The 26931-nt window shown below is 48.2% G+C and overlaps 2 protein-coding genes across 2 annotated transcripts; both read right to left on the minus strand.

The window, feature by feature from the left end:
• Nucleotides 1–15466: 15466 nt before the first annotated feature.
• On the minus strand, nt 15467–16111 carry LOC117846826 (uncharacterized). The gene has a single exon (XM_034727919.2). The coding sequence runs from the start codon at nt 16109–16111 to the stop codon at nt 15467–15469; it is 645 nt and encodes a 214-aa protein (XP_034583810.1).
• Nucleotides 16112–16885: 774 nt separating this feature from the next.
• Nucleotides 16886–24622, minus strand: LOC117846825 (cytochrome P450 714D1). Its single transcript, XM_034727918.2, has 3 exons — nt 24181–24622; nt 18371–18597; nt 16886–18281 (listed from the first exon to the last, which is right to left on the minus strand). Exons 1-3 carry the CDS (start codon nt 24512–24514, stop codon nt 17220–17222), a joined length of 1623 nt encoding a protein of 540 aa, XP_034583809.1. The 5' UTR covers nt 24515–24622; the 3' UTR covers nt 16886–17219.
• Between the last annotated feature and the right edge of the window lie 2309 nt (nt 24623–26931).

Genomic DNA, 26931 nt, shown 5'->3' on the forward strand with positions numbered 1-26931 from the left:
AATAGGTACATGCACCCACCAACTGACACCGAGGCCGAAGTCCGACGGCACGCCTCGCACAGCTGCCGGTAAAGGAAACACAGCACAGCTGAGACCCAACTTTACTGACCCGCCTGCTGCCAGTCAGTGAGGCAGTGGATCCACATCCAAGACGCAGTGTCACCCGTGGCGTCTGGGAAAAGAACGCAGGCAAACAGTGCAGGATCCACGCCCTGCAGTAGTGCCCAACTGTCTCTGCATCCACGTCCTGGGGGCAGTGTAAGTGTTCCCGCAGCCAAGAGATTAGCACTCCAGATGTGCGAGGTCCTTGATCCTCAACCTCACGACCAAGGAAGGCCGCAACTCATGCTCTCCAACCCTCTGACACGCACGGCCCAGTCACTGCGTTGCCGCGAATCGATAGACCCAGCATCTTCTGACAGTCCTGTAGGGTCACTGTCATTTCTCCAAACGGCAGGTGAAAGCTGTGAGTCTCGGGCCGCCACCTAGATTTTACACAAATATTACTTGTCAAATAGGTAAGGACACAAAAAATTGAACATGAACGGAGGCACTAGACGCAAGATAATACCTGTCAACCAACGCAGTTATGGCCGCTGAGTTGAACTTGGGCAACCCAAGATGAACCTGAAACGAGATGACATCTAGGCCGCCATCTCTAGGAAAGGAGTGTAGCGGTCGTCGTACTGCAACACAAAGAACCCATCATGGGCTTCAGAGCGTAGGAATGGAAGGACTTGCATGCAAACAAATAGAGTCTGACGTTACTTGAGGAACAAGACCTGTACGCTTACAAAAATAAGATCAACAAGTGTAGATTATTACCCCCCTCCCCCGCTACGAGACGTCCTCGGTGGGTCTGGTCGTACGCCTGGTCAAGTAGGTGGAATTCCGCCATCCTATAAAAAGTCAATGACAAATAAAATCAATACACAATGAAACATAAAGTTAGAGATGTACAAGCAAATGATACTATTACAATCATAAATTAAGACACATAATTAATTGAATGAAGAAGACACATATGAAGTAACGAAAAGAACCATTAGTCGCACCTCACTAATCTGCCAATGGCAAGTGCGTGAATTATGACCGAATCTACCACACTTGCCGCACTCGTGCTGTTCGGGGTCAGGAAGAAATGGTGTTGCTCTACCACGCCTCATTCTTCCGGATACCTGATCCATAGTCATGTTGTGCCTCGTCCTCTTCCTTGATCCACGCTTGTTCCAATGGTAAACTGGATCCACAATGTATTTTGGCCCATCATATGGAGGCCACTCTCTAGAATCCCGAAAAGGCACGAAGCAGGGGCTCCATGTGTGCACAAGCGTGTCTACACTGAACTCATGAGGTATCATGCTCTCGATATCAAAGTTGCGATGCCTAGCTGCTATCACCAAATGAGAACATACGAAGTGGTACTGCCTTGGCTTACCACAGGTGCACTTGAAATCTCGGAGGACTACCACATGTATCCTCGACTCTCGGATCTCGCCGTCGAACGTTATCCTGCCCCTATGCTCCACCTGATAAGTCCCTGTGGCGAGGTCAAAATATTGAATCTCATGTGTGGCAGCCCTTTCATTTGCAATGCTTAGGTGTCTCATTGGTTTTTCATCCCATCTCTCCCCAGCACTCTGCAACGCTTCTGCTTTGGCCTGTCTTTCATTGAACCACGCAACAAGCCTGTAGAAGGTGAATTGAACGATTGCGTTCACTAGCATACCACGTATCCCCAATAGCAACTTATTGAATGACTCCGCCATGTTGTAGCACTGAAACTCATACCACCATCCACCGGCGTCGTGAGATCTAGTCCACTTATCCAAATCTCTCATCAAACCAGCGAGCCATTGACTACCTTCTGCATTTGTTCGGACCTAACCTGCTCCAACTTGCGCTGAAAGTAATAGTCCTCAAGATGACAAGCAGCAACCTGAAATAGATCAAAATTATCCTTCACACCATCCTTCCGAAGTAGGTTCTCGGCAAGGTGCCGAGTACACCAACGATGATGCAAAGGTGGATACCTCTCTATCTGCTCTTGCATGGCATGAAGTATGCCCTGGTGCCTATCACATATGACGCCAACCTCCCTGCCAGGCCCAACCACATGTATCCGGACTAGTCTCAAGAACCATCCCCAACTGTCATTGTTCTCCCTCTCAACCAATGCAAATGCTAAAGTAACCAACATGTTGTTCGCGTCATAAGATATGACTATAAGAAGTGTGCCCCTATATTTGCCAATCAAAAACGTACCATCAATAGAGAAGACGGGATGCTAGTGCCTAAAGGCCTCCATACACTGAGGGAAGCACCAGAACTCACGCCCGAATATCTGCCTCCCATCCTTCCAAGCATTTGGTTTGGGGGTGTACTTATAATGCATGTCTGGATTCACCGCTTTGATTGCATTGAAAAGCACTGGCAGCTGCTCATACCCAGACTCCCAGTCCCCATATATCATCTTCCACGCTCGTTGCTTAGCCCTCCAAGCTTTACCATAAGTTATCACATAACCTCCATAAATCTCCGCAACGGTTCTGATAATTGTCCTAACTTTCATGTTGGGTTGTTCCTTCAATATTCCCATCATCCATTTGGCAATTAGGGTAGATGTCAACTGCCGATGTCTCACTGTAAGCTCCTGGCCAGCACAATTGTGTGGACCGACAACTTTTGTGATCTTCCACTTCCCGGTGATATTTTGCTTTCTTGCACAAACCCTCCATGGGCACCGTTCCTTGTCACACACAACTGTGTAACGGCACTGCGCATATGAATGCAAGACCTTGTAAGGTCGCTTCCGTATCACCGCAAATGCCTGCAACCATCTCTTCAATGCGGGAAGGTCCTTGAATACCCTACCCTCCTCAATCATCATACTAGGACCGACCTCCGGAGCTTCTAGGAGCTCATCATCACGTCCTTCTACAAACGCCTGATCGGAATGAGTAAGATCGCTGAACTTGTGAACTCTCGGATCACGGCGTTCGGGGAAGATTCGCCTAAACATCTCAACATCACTCTCTATCATCTCTCCAATAGGGTGATCATCATCAGAATCAAGATCCACTCCCATCTCATATGCATCTTCATCATTCATAATTTCAACACTATTGGAGCCATGCAATCCATCTCCACATTGCACTTGCGCAGCAACTGGAGGCACATCCACATTTTCAGGAATGTCTCGTGCAACGTAAGTACAAATATGAGTAAAGAACAAATTGATGGAACGAAGGGGGTTAGCTCCGAACAAGAGAAACTGATAAGACACTTACTCGGATCATTCTGTGTCAAAAGGAACTCATGAGGAGAATCTGCCACATCATCAACAGTCCGACAAATATCTCCAACTACTTTATTGGGGGCAGATTCAGCATCGGGAACCGTAGGTGCAACCTCCACGTCCATAACAGGTTCTGGGACGAGAGGGTTGAAGTGTGCCCGTTGACCCAATGGTCGGGAAAACCGACGAGGAATTGGATCAACTAACACCCGATGAACAACCACTTCCACACTTGGGGAATGACTGTTCATAACCGTTCTCACATATTTCTCCCACTGGTCTGCACACTGAATTGGGACCATCTTCCTTTGAATGTTGAGAGGGGAACCTAAGTGAAGTACGCACTCGACTGCGATGCCATCATCTCCATGACAATGTAGCTCCTCGCGAGCCCTTGCAACCAACTCACTAAACGAGGGTTTCTCATCGAATATCACAACCTCGCACTGCATGGCAACAAACTTAACACATCCATAGTTATCCCTTTCCACGGTGCCTCCATGATATATGCTCATTATGTTGTCCATCTAGTAGATAAACATAACGACGCACAATTCATTCAGTCCATAATAAATGAAGTAATCTAAGTACAAGGTCTCTAGTATGAAATGAGATACTATCAATTCACTACTAACTACTAAATACTACTAACTAACTATATCACCTAATATGTACCTATGCACCTAAGTATACAACTACTTAACTAAATATCATAATAACTATATTACTATGTAACTAACTATATATCTAGCTACGTAAGCAAAATTACATACGAAGAAAATTCTATCTAACTATCTATTTCTCTATCTAACAATTCTATCTTCTTATCTATTTATCTATCTATAAGCACATCCACCTAGTTAAATAGTATCATAAGTATTCTCTATTCCTTCTATCCTTGCAATTCATACACAAAACCTACCAAATTAAATTAGTTTTCATATATAACAATTCTATCTAACTATCAATTTATCTAACCATTTTATCTAACAATTCTACCTACATATCTAAATTCTACCTAACTATTCTATCTTCTTATCTATCTATCTATCTAACTAATCAATCTACATAACTATTCTACTAACTACCTAACTCACCTTACCTACTCACACCGGCGGCCAGGGGCAGGGGCGGGACTCCAGGGGCTGGGGCGGGGGCGGCCAGCCACCAGCGGGGGGCGGGCGGCACCGGAGGCGGCGGGCACCCGGGCGGGGCCGGGCGGCACCGGCGGTGGCAGGCACCCAGGCGGGGCGGGGGCGGGCGCCCAGGCAGGGGCGGGCGGCCACCGACGGGCTGGCGGGGGCGGGCGGCACCGGTGCGGGCGAGCAGCATCGGCGGGGGCGAGCACCCAGGGCCGGTTTTGGGCGCTAAGCTCCGAGGGCGGCGGCGGCGCTGGAGATAAGCAACAAAAGTTTGAACGAAGAAAGAAAAGAAAGGGACGCCCCGTTGCTATGGTAATAGGCTTGACGCCAGGCATCCTGGTGCCAAGCCTCGACGCCACGTAGACGTAGGGCTGCACCTTGGTGCCATGGAGGCTGACGCCAAGACGTGTTACCTTGGCGCCAGCCTTCCTGACGCCAAGCTAAGGGTCCATTTTTGTAATTAGTTCAGCTAGGGGTGTATTTGTGAAATTTTTCGCAAAAATGGCTAAAATAAAAAAAATTCAGCGTGGCCCGACCTCTAGCGGGGGCACGGCTCCCCGGTTGGTAGTACCAACCGGGACTAAAGAAGGTCTTTCGTCCCGGGTGAAATACCCGAAACTAAAGAGGGGGCCTTTAGTCTTGAAAGATTAGTCCTGGTTGGATTTTTATGATCTATGCATCTCTCCAACTGGGACTGATGCTTACTTTTCCACCAGTGGTTGCAAGGGTTGACTTGCCGTGGATTTTGGAACCTCGCAGTAGTGGCAAGTGCGCCTCACTGGGTAGCTCCGGAACTTGTGACTGGTTTCCTAATAGCCTGGCAAAGTGCCGTCCAGAGATAAAATAAAAGAACAATATGATTAGAAATGGTGTTTTGCATTTTTTGAAAATAATGAAGGTCACTAGATTAGAGAATTTTATACGGAAGGGTAGAACATGACCTTCGAGGCTTCGATAATATTTATTGCTTAATGCATAAGTCAAGTAAAAGGTGCATGCATGGTGATGATGAAAACGTGTATCAAAAAGAGATCGAGGGTGCCTTGTGGCCAGTTCCTGGTAATCTAGGTGGGTATTGGACCCTCGATTGGCTGTCAAGACTCCAAGCAATCAAACTCTCAACTTTAATTATTGGTTCTCAGCTTTGAATATTTGGTTCCAAGCAATCAGATTCTCAACTTTGAATATTTTGCATAGATAGTATACCCTCTATGATGTTTTGGCAAGCTGGGAAGCCTCGATTGGATCAGTAGCTTAATCTCATAATAAAATATTGGGCACTAAGCTTCACTTTTGTTTTCTCCTTGGGTGGTAATCGTGGGTTTTTACTACGTGTGAAAACCTGATGGGCGTCACTGTTGGGATTAGGAATCCCAAACAGATAATAGATAAAGAAAGAAGGGAGAAAGCAAGCTAAGTGAATAAGTGAACCAAATGAACAAGAGTGAATTCCCTTAATGCCATTGAAAATTATACCGCTTCCCTCATTGCCATCAAAATTCTTTAAATTCCTCCACTGCCACTACTTTAATTTTACAATTCCCTCACTGCCATTACTGTCCAATGGCTGTTAAGTTGCTGTTAACTTCAGTGGAAAAGACAGTTATACCCCTGCCAATAGAATGGAGTGAAATTTTCTTCAATTCCTTGCATACCATTGCACATCTCAATCGCTACATGTATAAGTTGAGTAAGAAAAATGAGCAGTGTACCAACATGCCACTGTGAGCAAAATAAAATACCATGATAAAATAATATATATGATTTCAGCACACAAATCCAACGTACGAGCTCAACAAATAGATCCATTCAAGTACTCAGACATGCATAATATCTCCAAAGTTCTAAATAAGGATGGTCACAACATAGGTTCTTGTCGTTGTCAAGATTAGCGGATCAAGACTTAGACTAGTAAATTTCTTTTATGCGCGTAAGGCTTCGGATGGTGGCGTGGGAGACACGGGGTTTAGACTGGTTCGGGCAAGGAAGAGCCCTACGTCCAGTATCCGGAGCTACTCGTGTTGCCCACGTGGGGTCTGTAGTAGGGGTTACAGGAGGACGAGAGAAGGAGCTGGTCCCAAGTCTCTTGGGTGTGCACCGATGCTCTAAAGGGAAGTGTGAGAGTTCTGATGGCTTGAGAGAGTCTCCCCTGTCTCAGGGCCCCCGGTTCTCCTTTTATAGCGCAAGGAGGCCATCGGGGTTACAGTTGAGACCGGATGTAAGGAGAGGTAAAATAGATAAGCTAGGTAAAGTAAAATACAACACAAGAGGAGGGACCAAGTCCCTGGGTCGCCGACCTCCTCTCCCGCCTTCGGCTCCTGTCAACGTGTCCGTCGGAAGAGGGCGACTGCCTTCGAATCCTGTCAACGAACTCCCCGGTGGCCGTTGCCGCCAGGCATGATGATGGTGTCCGGCCGTGGCATCTGTGCCTGTCGAGGAAGGCGGCTGATCCTGCCATCTTGCTGATGGCCTGCGGAACGCGGACGTCATGTCCCTGTCGCCGAATGCCGGGTTGGGGGGGGGGCGGGAACGGGCGGGGCTTCCTCCTATTCCAGGCGGCGCAGGCTATGAGTGCCCTGTAGCGAATCGGGGAGAGCGGCGATTACTGTTGCCTGTGCTGTGCGGTCGTGCATGGGTACTTGTGGCGGGTCGCGTCGGGGGTGCGGGCGCCTTTCTGCGCGTCAGAGCCGCGGCACATTTATGGCGAGATTGACAGGGGGGCCCACGAGATCCCCGCCTGAGGCGGATACTTGTCTGGTGGGCCCGGGTGAGTCCGACCCCCCGCGCCCTGGGCAAGGCGGAGTCTTGCGATGAGGGGTCGGGCGCTCCCGACCCTAGGTCCGTTGGTCGGGCGAGGCGGAGTCCGGCCATCAAGGGGTCGGGAGTGTCCGACCCCGGGGCACTGGGTCGGGCGAGGCGGAGCGGGGCTCTCCCCTCCCATGTTGGGCCGACGGCAATCTTCATTACCTTGGGTGGGCCTGGGCCTTTATGATTGTTGCTTTAATGGGCTTTAGGGGGTCGTTAATATTTCCCCCCAACAGCTCTCAAAGAGCATACAGATCCATCACATGACATGCACAACTTGTCAATTACATGCCATCAAAGTTAAATAGCAAAAGGACCATTACAGATGTGTTCTCCCAACCAAAATGAGTTGAGTTTCAGTTTCTCAGCACATAGACAGCAGCTTGGAGACCCATCTTCTAGCATCCAAATCATGCAACTTTCATCTCACAAAATTAGCAAAATAGGCCAAGATAGCAGCGCATCCATTCGAGGATTTTCCTTTTGCTTCTAGTGCCTATTGTTGGGCTGTCAGGAGTAGGAGTCTTGCTTTTGGTGCACATAGCAGGACTTTGAGGTGGCACCAATTTTTGCTTCTTTGACTCCATTGCAGCCTTTTGCTTCTTAGCATTCCCTTGTGCCTTCCTCTTCTTCTTTGTAGACTTAGAGGTGTGGCAGATTCACTTTGGATTAGCTTGATTAAACATGGTTAAGTCGCTTAACATGCGACACCCATGCCTTAGCCAAGTTAACACGAAGTGCCGTCGGATTTCATCCGATTTAACCACTTGAACAGGATCGAGTTAGCAAACTCACACGAAGGTGAGTGGTTCCAGAGAATACAACAAGTCCACTGAGTTAAACAACTTAACCATTTAGTTCGGCCATAAAACCAACATCAGAGTTTTACAAGGTTCAAAAGAAAACCACAGAAGGTAAAATAGCAAGCGGAAGCTACTGCGTCGGGGTCGGACATCCCTGGTGAGATCAGCCAGGACGTCAGTGATCCCTCTCCTCGCCGTCCGAGGAGGGATCCCACTCAACCGTCCAACCCGGAGGGAGTTGGGGCGGCCAAGTGCCAACAGAAGAAGACTCGGGAGCAGCAACTTCACCTGAAAAAGAAAAAGCCACAACAAGGCTGAGCTACTAAGCTCAACAAGACTTAACCGCCAGGGAGTACGCTACTCCACCACTTCTAGACATGTAAGGCTTTTTTTTGGCTGAGGGGTTTGTTTGCCAAGAAGCACTAAGTAGATCCTTATTTTCGAAGTTTTAGCTCAGGTTCTAAGTTCATTATCCGGTCTAGGTTAGCAACTTACTCTAATCAACCATAGAACCAAACAGAGGGTATATAACATCATCGAGACCAAGTTATCATTAGATTCCAACATTACTCAGGGTAGCATAGCGATCAAGCAGTCTCAAACTGTGAGAGGCAGACGAATCGATTCGAGTTCTTTAACCATGCATGGTGAACCTAACCTCACGACATCCGCGCACCACCGAGGGTCGCTTCCTGTGTCGGCCTTCCCCATCAATTCCCTAACCCGTGTCGGGCCCATTTCCTTTGGTGCAAGGTTCCACAGACCCGGCCTCTGCCGTTTTGTGACCACACTTGCCACCACGTGCGGCCGCAGGGGAAACTCCGTTCCAAGGACAATGGGGCGACCGCTCACGTCTAGGTTCAATCCGGTACTAGGTTTCCTCATCCCATAATAAGTATGAGGTTAGTACTTTCAAACACTTGACCACGAACACCACCACTGTCGGGCCTTAGCAAGTTTCATAGACAGACGGGGCGATCAGCCAACCACCAAAGAGTTACCCAAAACCCTACCCCGTCCATCGTCCTTATAGTTGTAACAGAAGAGAACTCAACCAACTCCTATAAACTCGCGAGTGACAGGAAATCACTCGGCTTTTACCGCTTCCTATTTAAGCAAAGCATCTACTCGGTCCAACAGCTAGTGTTCAGATCAAGGGATCTAAGTTATATATCCAGGGTTGCAAACAACTCCTATACGTAAATGCACAAACAAGATGCAGAAGGCATGCGCAAGTTTGGAAAACATAGGGGTTTCATGCATCCGGGGCTTGCCTTCGAGCAAAGAGGAAGGAAACTGCTCGACTTCTGGGGCAGCTTCGGCTTTTGGGGGCAGGAGCTCAGCTACACCGTCGTCTTCTGGCACCGAGTGCAGCTCGTAGTAGCCGTCGGCGAGACGCAGCTCTACACGAATGTAATGCATGGGTTAGCATAGATGGTTAATTCAACAACAACACTTGCAAGTCTGAGCCCAGAAACTTGCGACAAGTTACAGGAGGGTGGGGAGGTTCAATGGAGTTGATGGAGATCAAGAGGTAAGGGTCGGAGGGAAGGAACTTATGAGCTGACCCTTAAACTAGAGGGTTTGATGTACTAGGAGTCCTCAGACTCAACGCTGAAAGGTCCCCAAGTTTTACACATACACTCTCGGTTCAAAGAAAAAGATACAGCCGAGCCCTCGGGCGAGGCGGAGAAGGGTCGGCGGAACAGACAGGGTCGGGCGAGACGGAACCGGGGTCGACAGAACAGACAGGGTCGGGCGAGACGGAACCGGGGTCGGGCGGAGCGAACAAGGGTCGGCAGCCTACCTTCGTCTTACAGAGGAGGCTTGGGCGGAAGAACTAAGGGCTTGGGACAACGGCGAGAATGTCCGGCGGCGACGGTGCTTCTTGTGGATCACAAGTAAGCTCTTGGGCAGTAATGAAAGCAGTGGCTGGTGGATTGGAGAAAGCGGTGGTGCTTGAGAAAAGAGGAGAGTTCCTCAGACTTAGGTGGTGGCGCTGTGAGCTCGAACAGGGAGCAAGAGAGATGGCAGCTAGGGCAAGGAAAACTCCGGCGGGGCTTGCGCATCCCGTTTTATAGCTGCGCGGAAGAGGGAAGGGGGAGTGGCGCGAAGGCCGGGGAAGAAACAATGGAGTGCTTTGCCCGGGCGGCGATTAAGCGACGAGGGTGGTGGAGCAGGACTTCGGGGATGACGCCGGCGGTCATTGGGCACTGGCGTCAGGGCGGCGCCGGCGCGGGTTTGCCGGTGGTTGAGATTTGGCGGAGCGGGCGTCGTCGTGCGGTGGAGCTGATGGAAGTGACCGGGAAAACAGCGCTAGAAACGAGGGCGCACAGGTGAGAAGACAGGCGGCTGCGGGCACGCGGGCGAGCGCGGAGCAACAGATTGTCGGGGCGGCTTCTGACAGGGCGGGAAAAGGAGTTGTCGCTGCCGCGGTCTGGGTTGGCGGAGGAGGAATCGTCGTATGGCGAAGACCGGGGCGGCGCGACTGTGGCGAGGTGACGGAAAAGACGGGCGACATCGGGCTCTGCGGCCGGGATCTGGCGATGTGATGATGGGCGCGAGCGGCGAGGCGCTGCAGAAAGGGTTGCAGAGGGGCTTCCGCTGCGATTGGGGAAGAGGGCGCGGGATTCCATCCGGTTGCGGGCTGAAGGCAAGGCGGAGCGGCGGACGTCGGAGGAGTTGAGCCACGCGGCGGGGGAAAACTGAAGCGGGCATGCAACTTGAGTGCGCCTGTCGCGGGAGATCTGGGGGAAAAGATCTCGTGGGCCCACCGGTCAGATTGAAGGGAGGTGTTGGGGGAAGACTTAGAAGGATCCGGCGGGTGAGTTGGGGTCGGCGGGGTCGGAACTGGAGGCCAGTGGAGAGGGGTCGGGTCTCAGGGGTCGGGACCGGACTGGAGGTTGAGTACTTAAACTCGGTAAAGCTGAGACGTGATTAGGGACTTAGATTAAGATTAACTCGAGAGATTCGGGGTCGGTCGTCACAAGAGGTAGCAGGCGTTGGTGTACTAGCTTCACAAGGGTACTGAATGGACAACAGCTCAGGTTGGCTCGAGTCACATCCGGACATGCACATTCATTTTTTTAATTTGAAAGCCTGGACAATGATCATGTGGAGAAACTATATGATACATCAAAACTGAACTTACTTCAGATTTGAGCTCATAGTATTTGAGCACTCTTGGCTGCATTACAGATTGAAATATAGGTTGTAGGTTCAATTGACTGGCTGGTTGTAGGTCCAGTGAGCAGGCAGGTTGTAGGCTGAGTGGATTGAGTTTCTACACACTTCTTTGATATAGCAGAACACTCAGGAATTTCTATGGGCAGGGTAAATGCAATATAAATGTTCATTACTTTAGTACCCACATGTCTAGCAAACATTGCAAGCATATCTTGGTCTGATTTGACTTCTAAGTAGTTTTCACTGGTATCATCATAATAGGTAACAGTCACAAAGTTCCTTGTAACCCAGAGGATACTTCTACAATTTCATCAATGAAATCCTTGAAATTGCACATGTCTGAGTCAACAACCATGGTGATAACAAAGCAACCAATATCCTTTCTACTTCTAGCATTGCCAACAAGTCTTATTTCCAACAAATAACTTGATTTAGGGTCCATCCTGTGCATTAAGATGCAATCAAAGCTACAAAAATTACTAGTGCTGCTCCTTATACTATACTCCACTAAGCAATCAACATGGTTATCAGACAAATGACAATAACAATACGTACCCTGGAAGGGGTCAAGCAGGTTGTCTTGGACTCAAAGGAGCCATGACTACTGCCATCCTCCTCCCCTAGCGCTCTGGCCTGCTGCCGACTCTCTGCTCCGCGCCTAGGCCGCGCCTGCCAGCGTGCGTGCCTATTGCTCTCCGCAAGGTGCCAGGGCCGTGCCCCCCCCCCCCCCGCGCGAGTGCCCAGGCCGCGCCTGCCCGCACATGAGAGCCACTGTCCAGCGTCGTCCCGGTCCCCCTCCGCCCGCCTGCAAAGCCATGCCACTCGCCCGGTTTCCGACCCTCTCTGCCCGCCGCACCACTCGCTAAGGTTTGGGGCCGACGGCTGCGGCTGCTTGGCCTCGAGTCCCTTTGTCGGGTGGATGAGGGGAATGGATGGGAGGAATCAACAACAGGAGATAGAACACTCCAGAAGATAAGGCTCCTTACATGTGGGCCCATGCTATCATTGGAAGAGGGATAATGTAAGGAGTGAAAATAATGGTAAATAACCCTTCAGATTGTGGGCCCATCCAGTCAGTGAAAGGGTACTTAACGGTCATTGATGGTAATGGCAGTGAGGAAATTGTAAAATTGAAGTAGTAGTAGTGGATGAACTTGCAGAATTTGGATGGCAATGAGGGAAGCGGTATAATTTTCAATAGCATTGAGGGAATTCACTCAATGAACAAATGGCTAAAAGTCTTCTCCTCTAAGCCCTAGGACTCTATTTATAGGGAGGAGAAGGTGGCTGTTTATATTACTTCCATTGGTGGGGTCGAATATTATAGATAGGTCCCTAGATATTACAAAGAGATCCTTGGATATTACAACTAAGTTCCTAAGCCTCACAAACCAGCCCTTAGATCCCTATTTTAAGCCTCTTTTATACAAAGGGGGTCCCTAACCTTAGGCATGGGCGCACCCCCAACAGAATCAATCCTGAAGGTGTTAGTGTCCTAGTAGTGGAACGAGATCCAAGTTTACATCAACAAATTTGGGATTATCCTCCTGATGAACAAGACCAAGTTGTCAAAGCGTACATGAAGCATGGTCCATACCAAATTCTTAAGGATGAGTACCCTTCTTCCGGTTCAAAGAAACACCCACGCAGATTTTAGGCTCATTGCTTCAAATCTTTCCCTTGGTTAGAGTACTCACCTACAAAAGATGCAACCTTTTGATTTCCATGTTTGCTATTTTCTAAAAAGCCGATTGGAAAAGTAGGACTGGATGCTTTCAAAATGAAAGGGTTTAGAAACTGGAAAAAAGTTTGTAACGGAAAAGAATGTGCCTTCTTGACTCACATGGGAAAGTACTATGGTTCAACTCATAAATACAATGTCCAGTGTTACGAGAATTTGAAGAATCAGCCATGTCATATTAAGCATGCCGTTGAGAAGCAAACCAATGAAGAGATCAAGAATAATAGACTCTGTCATAGAGCATCAATTCATTTAATCCAATGGTTATCTTTCCAGGCTTGTCCCTTCAGAGGACATGACGAATCTGCTGACTCAAAGAACCAAGGTAACTTTCTTGAAATGGTAAAACTTCTAGCTTCATATGATGATGAGGTCAAGGCAGTGGTTCTTGGGTAATGCTCCACAGAATGTTAAATACACTTCAGCACAAATTCAGAAAGAAATATTGGATCTTATGGCTTGTAGTGTGCAAAAATCAATTCGTAATGAAATAGGAGATGCTAAGTTTTGCTTGGTTGTTGATGAATCAAGAGATGAGTCAAGAAAGAACAAATGGAAGTTGTTGTTCATTTTGTAGATAAAGAAGGCTTTATTTGAGAACAGTTTATTGACCTTATTCATGTTCATGATACATGCTTTGCAACTCTTAAACAAGAATTGTGCTCTGTTTTAACTTACCATAAATTGGATGTTCAAAATATTCATGGACAAGGATATGATGGTGCTAGTAACATGCGAGGAGAGTGGAATGGACTCCAAGTAAATTTATGGAAGAGTGTCCTTACGCATATTATGTTCATTGCTTTTCTTATCAATTACAGTTTGCTCTTGTTGGTGCATCCAAAGAAGTAACTGAGATTTTTTTTTTGAACATCTAGCTTTTATTATCAATATTGTTTTGTCTTCTAGCAAGAGAAACGATGACCCAAATGACAATCAAGTTGCAGAAATGGAGCATCTAATTGAGCTTAACGGGCTTGAAATCGAAAGTGGTGCTAACCAAATTGGAACCTTGCATCATCGTGGTGATACTAGGTGGAGCTCACACTGTGATTCAGTTTGAGCAAAGGTTGTTGGTGCTGTTACAGTAATGGTGTCATTTGACTTTGTTTTTATTTTGCATGTTGTGAAAGAATCATATTGTCAATGCTATGGATGATGTTGCCACTACCAAAAGGTTGCTCTAGAATTTAAGAGATAATGATTTGAGTGGCCTTCTTAGTGATGTGAATACAAGTTTTAGATATGGATGCCTTTTATGCAGACTATATTCGATCTCGTGCAGCGTAATAGTTATGACATTTTCATGGTTGTTGTTGATAAACTAATACATGAGTTGAATTCCAGGTTTAGTGAAAGAGCTACAGAGCTTCTTGTTCTGTGTACCTCTTTAGATCCTAGGGATTCATTCAGATTGTTTAAAACTGATGATGTTTGCTTGCTGGCTTCAAAGTTCCATCCTATTGGTTTTACTGAAAAGGAAAGAAATTAAAACATTACGAGCTCAATGTGCCCATAAATCCAAAATTTCAGAATTTGTCAACTATTTTCGAGCTATGTGCTCGGCTAACTGAAACTGGAAAATCGGATTACTATCATTCGATCGACAGGTTATATAACATGTTATCCCATTTTATTTATTCTCTTATTGTTATTACTTTTGTATCTGATCAGTACTAACTATTTTCCTTTACAAGTTGATTCGTCTTATTTTAACCCTGCTAGAGCGCGCATTGTCAGCAATGAAACTTATTAAGACAAGGCTTTGAAATAAATGGGTGATGAATTTCTAAGAGATTGCTTGATAATCTACATTGAGAAGGAGATTGCAATGGATTTCACAACTGATACACTTGTTGACGACTTCTATAATATAAGGACTCGTAGAGTAAGACTATAATGAAAAAGGTAATCCGATTTGCATATTTAGTGGAATCATTAGTTAGTTTAGTTAGTTAGAGACTTCTATGATATTGTTCTTATGTATTGGAATCATTAATTTTTATATTATTCACATATTACTTGGTGGAGTATATAGTCAATCTACATATTTCTTGACATTTCAGTCGTAACAATCTATCGATCGTATTTGATCGGCTCCTCCTATGTTGAATTCCTGGCTACGCTACTGCGTATGATGTTGAGGAGCTTCACCCCATGATAACTAAGTTGGAACATACTTGTGTTTGTAGATTTTTTTTTACGGCTCTGAGCTAACTAATTTTGACCTTTAATTACCTGATCTTTTTCTGATTTTTTATGGACCATGGAACACACATCTCATCAATACAAGATAGACAAATGTTTAACGGAATGCAATTCTTAGACTACATATAATTCATAAAAAAAAAGAGTGTGGACGTCCACGGGGGACACAGTGATACAAGTATACAACCAATTATTCTTCCAAGAATTTCACAATACATGTACAAGTTCGCATACTGTACGTGCACACCACACCGCACGCACGATCGCCGAGATCAAAGCCTCCTCACAGCTTGGCCTCGTTGTGGCACTCCTGACGCCGAACTTTGACGTCGGCGACGCCGATGACGACGCGGCACACCGACCTGGCCTCGACGCCGCGCTTCACGAACCCGAGGAGCACGACCGTGCCCGGCACCTCGGTCCTCGCCTCGAACTCCATCTCGCCAGCGAGCACGTCCGCGACGAGGCCCCCGATCCTGGCTGCCGCGACGACCCGGTCGGCCTGCACCGTCATGTTCATCCGCACGGTGGCCGCGCCCCGGCTCGGCACGGTCCCCGCGGGGACCTCGCCGTAGCCCACGGCCGCGCCGCGGTAGTAGAGCGACGTGGTGGCGGGGCCGTGGCGGAACGCGGCCGGGTTCGGGTTCCGCACGCGGACCACGAGGAGGAAGGTGACGTTGAGCTGCACGGAGACGGTGGGGAGCGGGACGACGCCGGGGAGGACGCCCGTGGCGTTGACCGAGAGGAGCTCCGTGACGGGGTCCCGCGGGCGGAGGACCGCGAGCAGGACGATGGCGACCGCCGCGGCGAGGAGGAGCAGGACGAGGACTGCGAAGGCGAGGCAGAGGAGGACGCGGCGGCGGCGGACTTTCTGGGGGCCGTGGTGCAGGCAGTGGCGCTGGGGCGGCATGCCGCCGGACTCAGACATGGTTGGCCGGCTTGCTCGCGCGCCCGGCGTTGGCGAGCTGTGGCGCCTCAGAGAAGCGCGATCTTGCTTATGTATTGTGGACGCCAAGACCACCTGCTCCCAACATTTCGAACCAATCAAGAGTTCAAGACCACATACGCTCAACGTGTATATCACAATTCACAACATATCTGTTCTGTTGCAGGATAATACACTCAACAGTCAACTCGGAGCTACTAGAACTTGCAAGAGCACGCCTTTTCAGAATACAGGAGAATTGCCCGGATTCAGTTATGAATTGAACATTTCCGTATGAAGCTATACATTTTTTGTGTGTGGTAATTTTACGCTCTGAACTGGTAGTTCACAGTAGTACAAAACCTGTGTTTCTATCAACTTGTGGCCATACCTGCACTGCAGAGTCCCCATTTTTCAGTCATACCGATGCGCTGAACTCTGATTTCGTCGCAATCTCTGCTCCGCTTTCGTGATTTCAACCAAGCAACCAACGGGATTTTATTAGTGCTGCAGAGTAGAAATCAGCGGACACCAGTCAGCGGCGTCCTTGTCGTACGTTTGATCACTCAACCAAACGCCTATAGCATAAGAGCAACAATCCAGGAGACATAATGTTTTCGCCACGGTGATGCTCAGTTGTTCATGTGTCAAGAAACCGTCCCTTTCCTTGATGTGATTTCCGAAACTTTTCACCTTGCTTTTTTTTTTTTGGGTGTGTTCTCATGATGTTGGAGCAAGAGGTCATGCAATGCGATGGTGATCAGGGGACTCGCCATCTGAGAGTGAATCAGCCGTCAATCCAAGTCATTCACTGTTTGCTCGTGAAATTTCTGTGTTACAAACCAGTACTGATGTCAATTAAACAGCTGAAACAAGAAGGTATATGTACACTGAAACTCAGGTAGTCAGGCGCCTTGTAGTACTGACAGGTTCATCGGTTTTACTACTGCATATCCTTCATGTACGTATAACCTTGTTATTGCCTGTGTGTTCATTGTGTCACGGTAATCCTTCTCCTTTTTTTTTCACGTGTTAGCTAGTGTACGTCTTTACAAAACGCAACTCCAAACACTTCAACATCTACCCGTGGCGTATCATCAGACATGAGACATCAGTGGCCGTCGTCATCATGGCCGAGGCGGCGGACGAGGAGGCGCAGCCCGAACTCCGGCTCGATGATGAACCGGAACGCGGGGGCGTGCCTGTAGTCCGGCGACAGCGCCACCGCGAACCGCGACAGGACGAGCGCCACGAGCGCCTTGACCTCGACGAGCGCGAGGTTCTGTCCGAGGCAGGTGCGCGCGCCAAGCCCGAACGGCATGAACGCCTGCGGGTGCTTGCACGCCGCCGCGACGCCGTCCCGGAACCGTCCCGGGTCGAAGCGGCGCGCCGTGGGGCCCCAGATGGCGGCGTCGTGGTGCATGGTGGAGACGGGCACGAAGAGGTAGGTGCCCCTGGGGGCGCGCAGCTTCCCCAGCTGCATGTCGCGGAACGCCTCCCGCACCACGAACGAGGAGGGGGGGAACAGGCGCAGCGTCTCCAGCACCACCGCGTGCACCGTCCGCATCCTGGCGACCGCGTCGAAGTCCGGTGCGGCGGCGCCAGCGGCACCGCCGCAGACCTCGAGCACCTCGGCGCGCGCGCGGTCCTGCCACTCCGGGTGCGCGGCGAGGAGCATGAGGCACCACGTCGCGGTGACCGCGCTCGTCTCGTGGCCCGCGAAGTAGATGTTCTTGCAGTTGTCCACCACGAAGTCGTCCGCGCGCGGCTGCCCCCGGCTGTTCTCGATGATGGAGCCCAGGAAGTCGGGCGCCGCCGCCCCCGCCCCCGCCCGGCGGCGCTCGCTGGCGAGCTGGAGGATGAGGGAGCGGATCTCCTGCGTGAGCCTCCAGATCCTCCGGTTCTTCTCCGTGGGCAGGTGGCGGAGCGAGGGGATGGTGAAGATGACGCTGGTCTCGGACATGAGGCCCGACAGCGCCCTGAGGCGGAGGAAGATCTCCCGCCCCCTGGAGTAGTCGCCGCCGAAGCAGGCCCTGGAGATGACGTCGAAGGAGAAGCTCCGGATGTCGTCGTCGACGTCGACCTCCGCGACGCCGCCAGGCGCCGCGGCCACCTTGCCCTCCCACGACCGCAGCAGCGGCTGCGCCGCGTCCACCATCAGCTCCACCATGCCCTGCATGCGCGCACCAGCGAGTGAATCAAGCACACGCACGTTCCCAAACGTGTAGGAGGAGCAGCGGCGGCGGCGGCTTTTCAGTTTACCTTCACCTTGGCCATGTAGAACTCGGGCGCGATGAGCTTGCGCTGGCGGTGCCACTCGGCGCCGTTGGCCTTGAGGACGCCGCGGCCGAAGAGGGGCTCCTGGCCCTTCTGCAGGTAGGTGGGCTTGCCCAGGTCCAGCGACACGCACCGCCCGATCTCGCGGATCAGCTCCGGGTCCGACACGTACAGCGCCGGGCGCCGGCGCAGCCAGTACAGGTACGTCTCGCCTGCGCGGAGACAAAGCGCGCGCCGCGCGCGGGTCAGTCCAAAAAACAAAAAAAAAATGGAAAAAAAAGAAAAGGAACGGAAAAAATCCAAAATACTATAACCAAAGTCCAAAGTTTACCCCTAAGCTATGTCATTTGATTCAATTTACCTTTAACATAATTTATCTTTTTTTCTCCATGCACAAATTTTGCAAGATGACAGCAGATATCTTAAGGCACGTTCATAATTTTTATCATTATTTTGATAGGTAGGATATTTAATAATAAAATTTATCCATGAGATACAAAATTATTTAAAAAAATAATGATGAAAAATTTATAATTTTTAATATAGATTATGATTTCCATTACCACCTGCAAAGTCTGAAATCAAAAATTAACTTGTGTATAGAGAGAAAAAATTACATTACGGGGTAATTTGAACTAAATAGTATAGTTTAGAGGGTAAATTGAACTAAACGGGGAGTAATTTGGAGTTTTTTCAAAAAGAAACCAGGGAATGAATGCTTTTCTTGGGCTCTAAGAGCTAGTCGTATGTTTTATTTCGGTCCGTGAAAGTTTGGGCTGAGACATTGCTTTACTGTGGGCCAAGAGTAACGGACCAAATGGGCCTTCGCTGGGCGCTTGTCTGTCTTGTTGGGAAAAAGGCTTTTTGTTTCCTTTAGTTTGTGTTAGCTAAAAGCTTCGTGTTCTACTGCGCGCACATGCAGTATCTCCACAGGAGCACTGCAGCAGTATCTCCAGGATCTTGGGCAACCCGATTGACCAGCCTTAATAACAACACTTGGTCAAAGCTGCTACACGTCACTGCTGAGGAAAGTGCAGTATCGGTTGGGAACCTCCTTGATACCGATTGCGCAACCGATATTGCTAGTTCGGTGCTAAAGGTGAGACCTTTAGTACCGGTTGAAATAACCGGTACTCTACTCCCACCCACCCGCCCTCCTGCCGCCGCTCTTTCTCGCCCGCCCTCCCGCCACCCGCCGTCGCCTCACCTCGCCCCGCCGCTGCTCCTCACTGGCAGGTGATGGGCGAGCGGAAGGGGGAGGGGAGAGGAGGCAAAGAAGGTGCCGGCAGCAAGAGAGGAACCGGTGCTGAGAGAGAAGAGGAAGATAGGAGGAGCTAGAGGAAGATAGGAAGATAGGGGGGCCCAGCGTGGGCCCGGCCAACCGGCCACGCACCAACTGTTTCCTTGGTATCTTGGCAAAGGAGATGAAGATCCTCTCTCACGCGCACCCTCCAAGGACGGAGATTCCTGAGCAGCTGAATCTTTGACTGACCAGCAGTGAAGAGCGCCCCTGAAATTTGACCGGGATTCTCTCGTGGCCCAGATCGATCGATTGACGAGGACGCAACCAAGAACCAACGGCTGCAAGCGTCCTCGAGCCAACAGCTGATGACCTCGCGCGCAGCGCACGCATGGCATGGTGGTCCTCGCCTCCCCTCGCCGCTTGCTTTGCTTCACATGGATGCGTGATGGATCCCCGCTAGCTGAGACTTGAGACGCTGGCATGGCGATCGATCGTAAGCCATGCTCACGTACGTACAACGTACTCGACGCCACCAGTGGCCGTTAGCTGGCCCTGTCGTGTGGTCACAGCCGTTCGTGCGCGCGCATCGTCATCAGCTAGGGCATGTACGTCGTACGTACGCGCAGCCAGGCACTCCAGCAGTGCAATCGATGGATGCATGCACGTGCACGAGCAGCGGCGGTTTACATCAGCAGGTATCGGTTGTTGCTTTGCTTGGCAGAGAAGTGATCCACCGATCGTCGTCTCAGTCTCTCAGATCGCTCTGGCCGGCCCGTGGCATGGATTCGATGTAGCTTTGTACAAATATCTCCGGCCCAGTTCTTACAGGAACGAGACCACCAAATCCACGGATCTCGATCGTCAGCTACGTCGCTGTCTCCTCCACGACGTTGAGACATCACCGTACACAGCGCAGACAGGGCACGCACGTACAGCACACCCTGGCCGACTAGGCAGCCGCATGTTCAGCCTATTGCGCGAACGAAAAGGAAAGGTGTAATCGATCGGGTCGATTAGAAAAAGGATGCATTGATCGATCTGCGGACCGTGCTCCATGCCCACGGTACAGACTAGAGAGATCTCGGCGGGCACCGGGCAGAAGGGGAGCCACGACGCGGGCATCAGATCCATGTGGAGTCCTTGTAGGAGAGAGAGGTCGGTCGGTCGTCAGTCGATGATGCAGCTGGGAAATGTTCAGCAGCTCAAAGCTTTCAGTCCCACGCACATCGTCCTTAAAGAGTTAAAGGTGCGCCAGAGAGAAAGATGCAATCAGCTAGCTAGGTTGGTGCAGTACCACAGCAGCAGTGTGCAAGCACTGCCCTGCCTGCAGCAGTGTGAGCATGAGCATACGATCCTTTCCTCTGCTGCTGTGTGCTAGCCTCTACGACTACGAGCCCTGCCCTACAGGGTTAGGGCTGATAACCTAGTCAGTGTTACTGCAGGGGGAGGCAGCATGCATGTACTGGGAACTGATCGATATGCATGGACTGGTTTAGTAGGCTAGCTGGGAGGGCCCGGTAGGGGTACCTAGTCTAGCTAGCTGCTGGATTATATTAGTGGTTGAATTATTTGAAGCCGTTGGAAAAATCATGGCATCTGGTGTGCTGTTAGATGAGGAGTACTACTAATTATGATTTGCTGTTATTTTAGTTGGTCATGCATGGCTTCAATTGGGTGATTGACAGGGAATCGTCGATGTTAAACTAGCTTCATTATATATTTGGTGTCTTAGCTTGAGAAAGAAGGAATACGGTGTGTGTTGTCTGATGGTCAGTTGTTTTTGCGGCAGGTTATTAGTTTAAGACTGACTTCAAGGATAGTTTAGACACCTACTACTGTGTATGTTTGTGTTGGTCAATGGAGTATGTGCCTTTACTTGAAATCAGGAAGAAGCAAGCACAAGTTAAACAAACAGTACTACTACCTCCGTTGACAAAGGAGCGATGTTTAAAACATCGATGCAACCTCTAAAAAATACAACTTTGACCACTAACTTTTGTTAATATAATGGAAACACATAACAAAAGTATATTGTTATGGTTTCGATGTAGATATATCATTTTCCAATTCCCAAACACAACACATAAAAAGCAGAATGAAAATTATTTTTTAAAACTGGTCAGCTTTAGACAACCCAGAACATTGTGATGTCCTGAAAAGAGTAGTATTCAATTAAATCTGGCCAAAAAATACTATTGCTGTCACATCCTAAGTACGCACGCCACCTCATAAAATTAATGTTTCTAGTCCACATCGACCGTGTTATGATGGGGAATAACGCTAATCTTCCACAATTCAAATGGGGTCCGGAGAAGAAATCAAGAGTCCTAGATAACAAGCTAGCTAGCACCATATGCATGTATCTAAGATGTAAGCAAGTCTTCAGATACACGCGTATACATGGAGAAGAAATATCATACGACGCATTTCTCGCACGCTGACGCCCGGGACAGCGCTATATTTAACTTAATAAGCCAGCTTCGTTGACAAAAGATCAATTATACGCTCATCACGCTCCATAACTATTCTAGGTTGAATTATGTACACATGAGGGGCCATTGTTGTCTTTATCATCACACAACAAGCTAGTCATCAGCTACCTATCATGAATATAATGCACCGAATTTCCAACTGCACATGAGCTATTCTGGTTTGAACTCTTCAAACTGCGAATGGAAACTGATACGTCCATGCGCCGGAACTGGAGGAATCCTAGCCTATATATATCCTTATATATTTATTTATATATATGTATATGTATATATCAATGATTGCCGGATAGTTACATCAGATGCAATGATGCATGCATCTCGATCGTACTGAGACTCTCAGGTATATACACAGGCAGGTGCGGTTGCCGTATGGTGTGCACACCTATCGCTATGCGGCTATATGCGGTCAGTTCAGATTCAGATAGCACCTGGCGGCCACATCACGTTTCTATCAAGCTGAGAGCAAGCACCGGATCTCTTGGGCAGGCAATGGATAAGCATGGGCGCGAGGGCGACGTCAGGCACGATGGATCGATCGATGAGCTCTGATCCGTGTATGTGCTTGGACAGCTAATGGCAACATGCATAACACCCGTTTACGGAAAGAATCCTACCTGATTAGCCGACTATAATACTATAATTAGGTCAGATGACTCTGCATGCTGCTGCAGTTACTTAATCAGTAGTCCTTGACAGTCAGTGGCTAGCTAGCTGAGATGCATGCAAATGGTACGGTGGTTGGGATCGGTCTCACCCCATCAAGTATTCTAGTTTTGTTGGCTACTATAAAAAAAACGAAGAATGTGAAGTGGATTCAATTATTTAATTCATTTTTTGACAGCATGATACTCACTGCTGGACCCCAAATCAAGCAAATTTTTGCTCCCAATCAATATTTAAATTACTTTGTGAACAGGATCTAACCAGCTGAGGTGAGCTAGTCCGGCCGGCCAGGCAGCCCATGAACAATGGACCAGCGAGTCCATGCTAGCCATGCATCATGGCGGCAGCCCCCCATAGGTCAAAACGGGACGGTCCCAGAAAACCGAGGCATGCCAATTCATTCACCCCCGGCAATTAATACGTGCATGCATATGCACAGGTCGGCCGAGCGCATGCCCAGGACAGTTTGACCACATGGCCACCCTTCTCCTTATATTATCCGCAGCTACCTTTGCTTAGCCTAGCTAGCTAGCTAGCTAGGCGGTTGTGTGTTGTCTGCAATTACTTGGTAGTCAGACCTGGGCTAATTTTTTTTGCGTATTTTTATATGGGATTGTTTATTTAATTATTTGTTTAACAATTAGACTTGCTGGCCCAGGAACCTGGACACCCGGTAGTTGACTGCGCCGGCTTCTGCTATCTTGCATCTGGTCTCTCTCTCTCTCCCTCTTTTCTGAATGAATGAACTTGCTTGCTTTCTGATGTTGACCTCATTGACAACTCGAACCCCTCTCTCGGTAGGGGTATAGTGTTATTTTTGACCACTTGTTTCTTTAAGCAGTGACTTTGCAACATTTTTGGTACGAGCGGTATCTTTTAAACTACAACTAGCTAGTGGTTAGTCAACTTGCTTGGGTAATAGGCAAGTACTTACAGTGCAACTTCCATGGATCCATGGTGCTCAGCTCATGTAAAATCGAGGAGAAAGAGAGAAAGGCCGGGGATATGGCACCATTTATATTTTATGAGTTGGATTTACAACACGCAAGTTTTTAGGGATATGGCACCATTTCTATTTTATGAGTTGGATTTACAACACGCAAGTTCTTATAAAAACCTACATAATTTCTACCAAACGGGCAAGGCCCAAGTTCCTTTGGTAGTATATATAGGCTAGTAGTAGGCTAGGAGCCATGCTGGCTTTGCTGTTCCTGTTATTGACAACTCATTCGCAAAGCAAAGGTGGCGACAAGATCCTTTTTTGCTTGAGAGCAACAGCTAGCCATGGTAATCTAAGGGCTCAAGAACACAAATCACAAACAGAACAGCGAGTATCAAGCAGAGAAAGTATACGAATATGAACGAGGCGCGCGAACGATTTGAGGGAGAGGACGTACCGTAGGCTTTCCTCCACTTGTCGAAGTAGGGGAAGATCCTCTTGCAGTAGTCGTCGAAGCCTTCCTTCTCGAAGTCCCGGCCGCCGGTCTCCGCCACCGCCGCGGCGGCCGCCCTCGCCTGCATCTCCGGGAGGTTCCCCGACAGGAACGACGACGGCGGGGGCCCGTCGATGCCCTGCCGCCGGAAGGCCCCCGCCACGCGGCGCGGCCGCTGCAGCCACGCGGAAATGGCGAGGAGCAGCGCCGCAGCCGCGGCCGCGGCCGCGAGGAGGGCGCACGACCCTGCCAGCAGCGACGCCAGAGGCAGGAGGCTGCTGTGCTCCATGGCTGCCATGCGCGAGGGATAGCACACTCCTAGCCTAGTAGCCTATCACCCTCTCTAGTCTCTAGCAAGAGAGTTCGCCTGTGTCCTTCCTTCCCCTTCCCTTCCCGGGTCCTCCCGCGGGTGAGCTTATATAGTAGAAGCCGTGGTAAAGTATGAGTGAGGCACGCGTTAATTAATTAAGGTGATTATAAGTACGTCTAGGCCTGCTTGGGTGGGATCGTGGAAATTTCTTCACGGCAATTTCCCAAGAGTTTCTACGGAGAAAAAAAAATCAACTTCGGTAGAAATGAACAGAAGTTTACGCGTTAGGAGTTAGGACCCAAAGAGTATGCTAGAGCAATTAGTTATTAGTTCAGCCAGTCTTACTCAGTAATCACTACACTTATACTCTACTGATGAACACATGATACTATACTATGTTTTGGAAATGGTGCTTTGAATTTCAGTTGCAGTAGTTATGAAATTTGGAGTACATACCGACATATTTCAAAATATCAATTTTCTATTGATCAATATTACCATATTGTCATTATATTTACAAGATAATTTTCAACGCAAATATGCAAAGATACACTGTTGAAATATTGTTGCAGTTATCCCATAAAACGTAACTACTTGTGACCATTTGAAGTACTACCTAGAATTTCGGAGGATTGACCATTTTAATCAGGTGGTTGGTGTGTTATTTTCTTTTACAAAATTCATTATGTTTGTTCATGGCCTCGGTAGAGAACGTCTCACAGTTTTTTGTCCATTGAGAACCTTGATTGCAATATTGTCACTCACTACCTCTATTAAATGTTTTACAATAACATATGTAAAGTTGTTGTGTCATATTATTTAACAGGAGCATGAATGACAATTGCACATAAACTTTTCCTTGAAACTTGCACTTCCTTGAGTAGCGCGCATGGTATACTATGAACAAATATTGTGGAATGGAGGGAGCAGTAAGCATATGCACACTACACTCACATATGTGTAGTATTTCTGAACGTCAGTGGAGGCGAAATGCCTAGCAGAGTTAGTAAGATGTGAGTAGTCGTTTTTTTTAATGCTGGCTAGCCAGAATAGTCACACTCTTATGCCTGTTCGTTAAAAAAATTCTGAACGTAAGTGACAAGAGCTCTACCTTTCAGTTAGGATAGAAATGAGAGGTTTTCCATCTCAAATGAGCTCACCTTAGGTCATATAGCATTTTTTTTCCTGTGACGTCATTTGGAACAAAGGGTTGAATTCCTACTGATTCTATGAGCTCCCTATGGATTATGGAATGGCTTGTTCTATATTAATTTTGGAGGAATTCTACCAAGAGGTTGGGTATTATATATGAAAAGTTTCATTTAATTTGTGTCACTATCTTTCATCAAATTCCTGTATTTTTTCCTGTACACCATCTAAATGGTCATTCCTGTAGTTTTCATGTGTTTCTTCATTCCATAAGATTGAAGTTGCAATGACATCAAATTTCTAGATTTTTCCTATTCCTTTGTTTTAAGATCCCTGCGCGCAAAAAAGACCTTAGTATTGAATCTCCTATCCTAACAGAGCAAAGCTCGCTTGGGAAACAACTTGGCCCCACATGTCCATACATGGACACAAGAAATGGCTTTTCCGTTTGGTCCTAGGCAATAACTGTAGCCGGCCTGGTAGGCCCAGAGCGCGGCGCAAGCAAGCACATCACAACGACTTTGTTTTCGTTAATGCTTCCTTGTAGGTGTGTCAAACAAGTAGGTTTTGCAGTTTCCTGCATTAAATTTGATTCCTTATGTACAGTATTGTATTGGTCCGGGCCGGGTGTCAAAGAAATGTGCATGATTGGACAAGGGCCACCACAGTAAACAATACGTACTAGTGCAGTATTAGTGAGATGATGGGCTTATTAATTGTTTAATTATGGTGGTGATGGAGCCAATCAACCTAGCAATCAGTGAGTATAGAACACATTAGCTTATAATCTTATTTATAGTTATCGTTGGATATTGAGAACAATACGGAGTAGTATTTGGTTTTTGAAAAGTGTTTTGCGTGTCTAAGCTGCAACCATAGATGGGTACATATGTATGGAGTATATAAGTACATTCGATCAGAGTCATATGTACGAGTCATCATCAAGCATACGAGTTAGTAAAAAGTAAGATTAAGCTGCAGGAAGACACCTACAATAGGAGTACTTGCCTGCTACATTTAGCCAGGTCAATTTTGAAAACGTTGTAATAACACGCGCACGTCTTAAATATTTAATTCATTGTCGTATGACCGCTGTCGTCGAGGGAATTTGCAGCGTGTTTAAGTTACAAGGATAGTCTGGATAGATGTCTACATATATGCTTTAATAATTCAGGACATGTATGAATTTGTTAAACCAACCTAAACATTTGTTAAATTCTGTAATTTCTCCATCACCATTTTTCATAGTGGATAGG

Source organism: Setaria viridis, chromosome 3, assembly GCF_005286985.2.
Source record: "Setaria viridis chromosome 3, Setaria_viridis_v4.0, whole genome shotgun sequence".
Lineage (NCBI taxonomy): Eukaryota > Viridiplantae > Streptophyta > Magnoliopsida > Poales > Poaceae > Setaria > Setaria viridis.

Coding starts and splice junctions, on each gene's coding strand:
- LOC117846826 (XM_034727919.2), bottom strand. CDS start 16,111: ATGTCTGAGTCCGGCGGCATGCCGCCCCAGCGCCACTGCCTGCACCAC.
- LOC117846825 (XM_034727918.2), bottom strand. CDS start 24,514: ATGGCAGCCATGGAGCACAGCAGCCTCCTGCCTCTGGCGTCGCTGCTG. Junction 18,598..24,180: donor CAAGTGGAGGAAAGCCTACG/GTACGTCCTCTC, acceptor GTCTCCGCGCAG/GCGAGACGTACCTGTACTGG. Junction 18,282..18,370: donor TCTACATGGCCAAGGTGAAG/GTAAACTGAAAA, acceptor GCGCGCATGCAG/GGCATGGTGGAGCTGATGGT.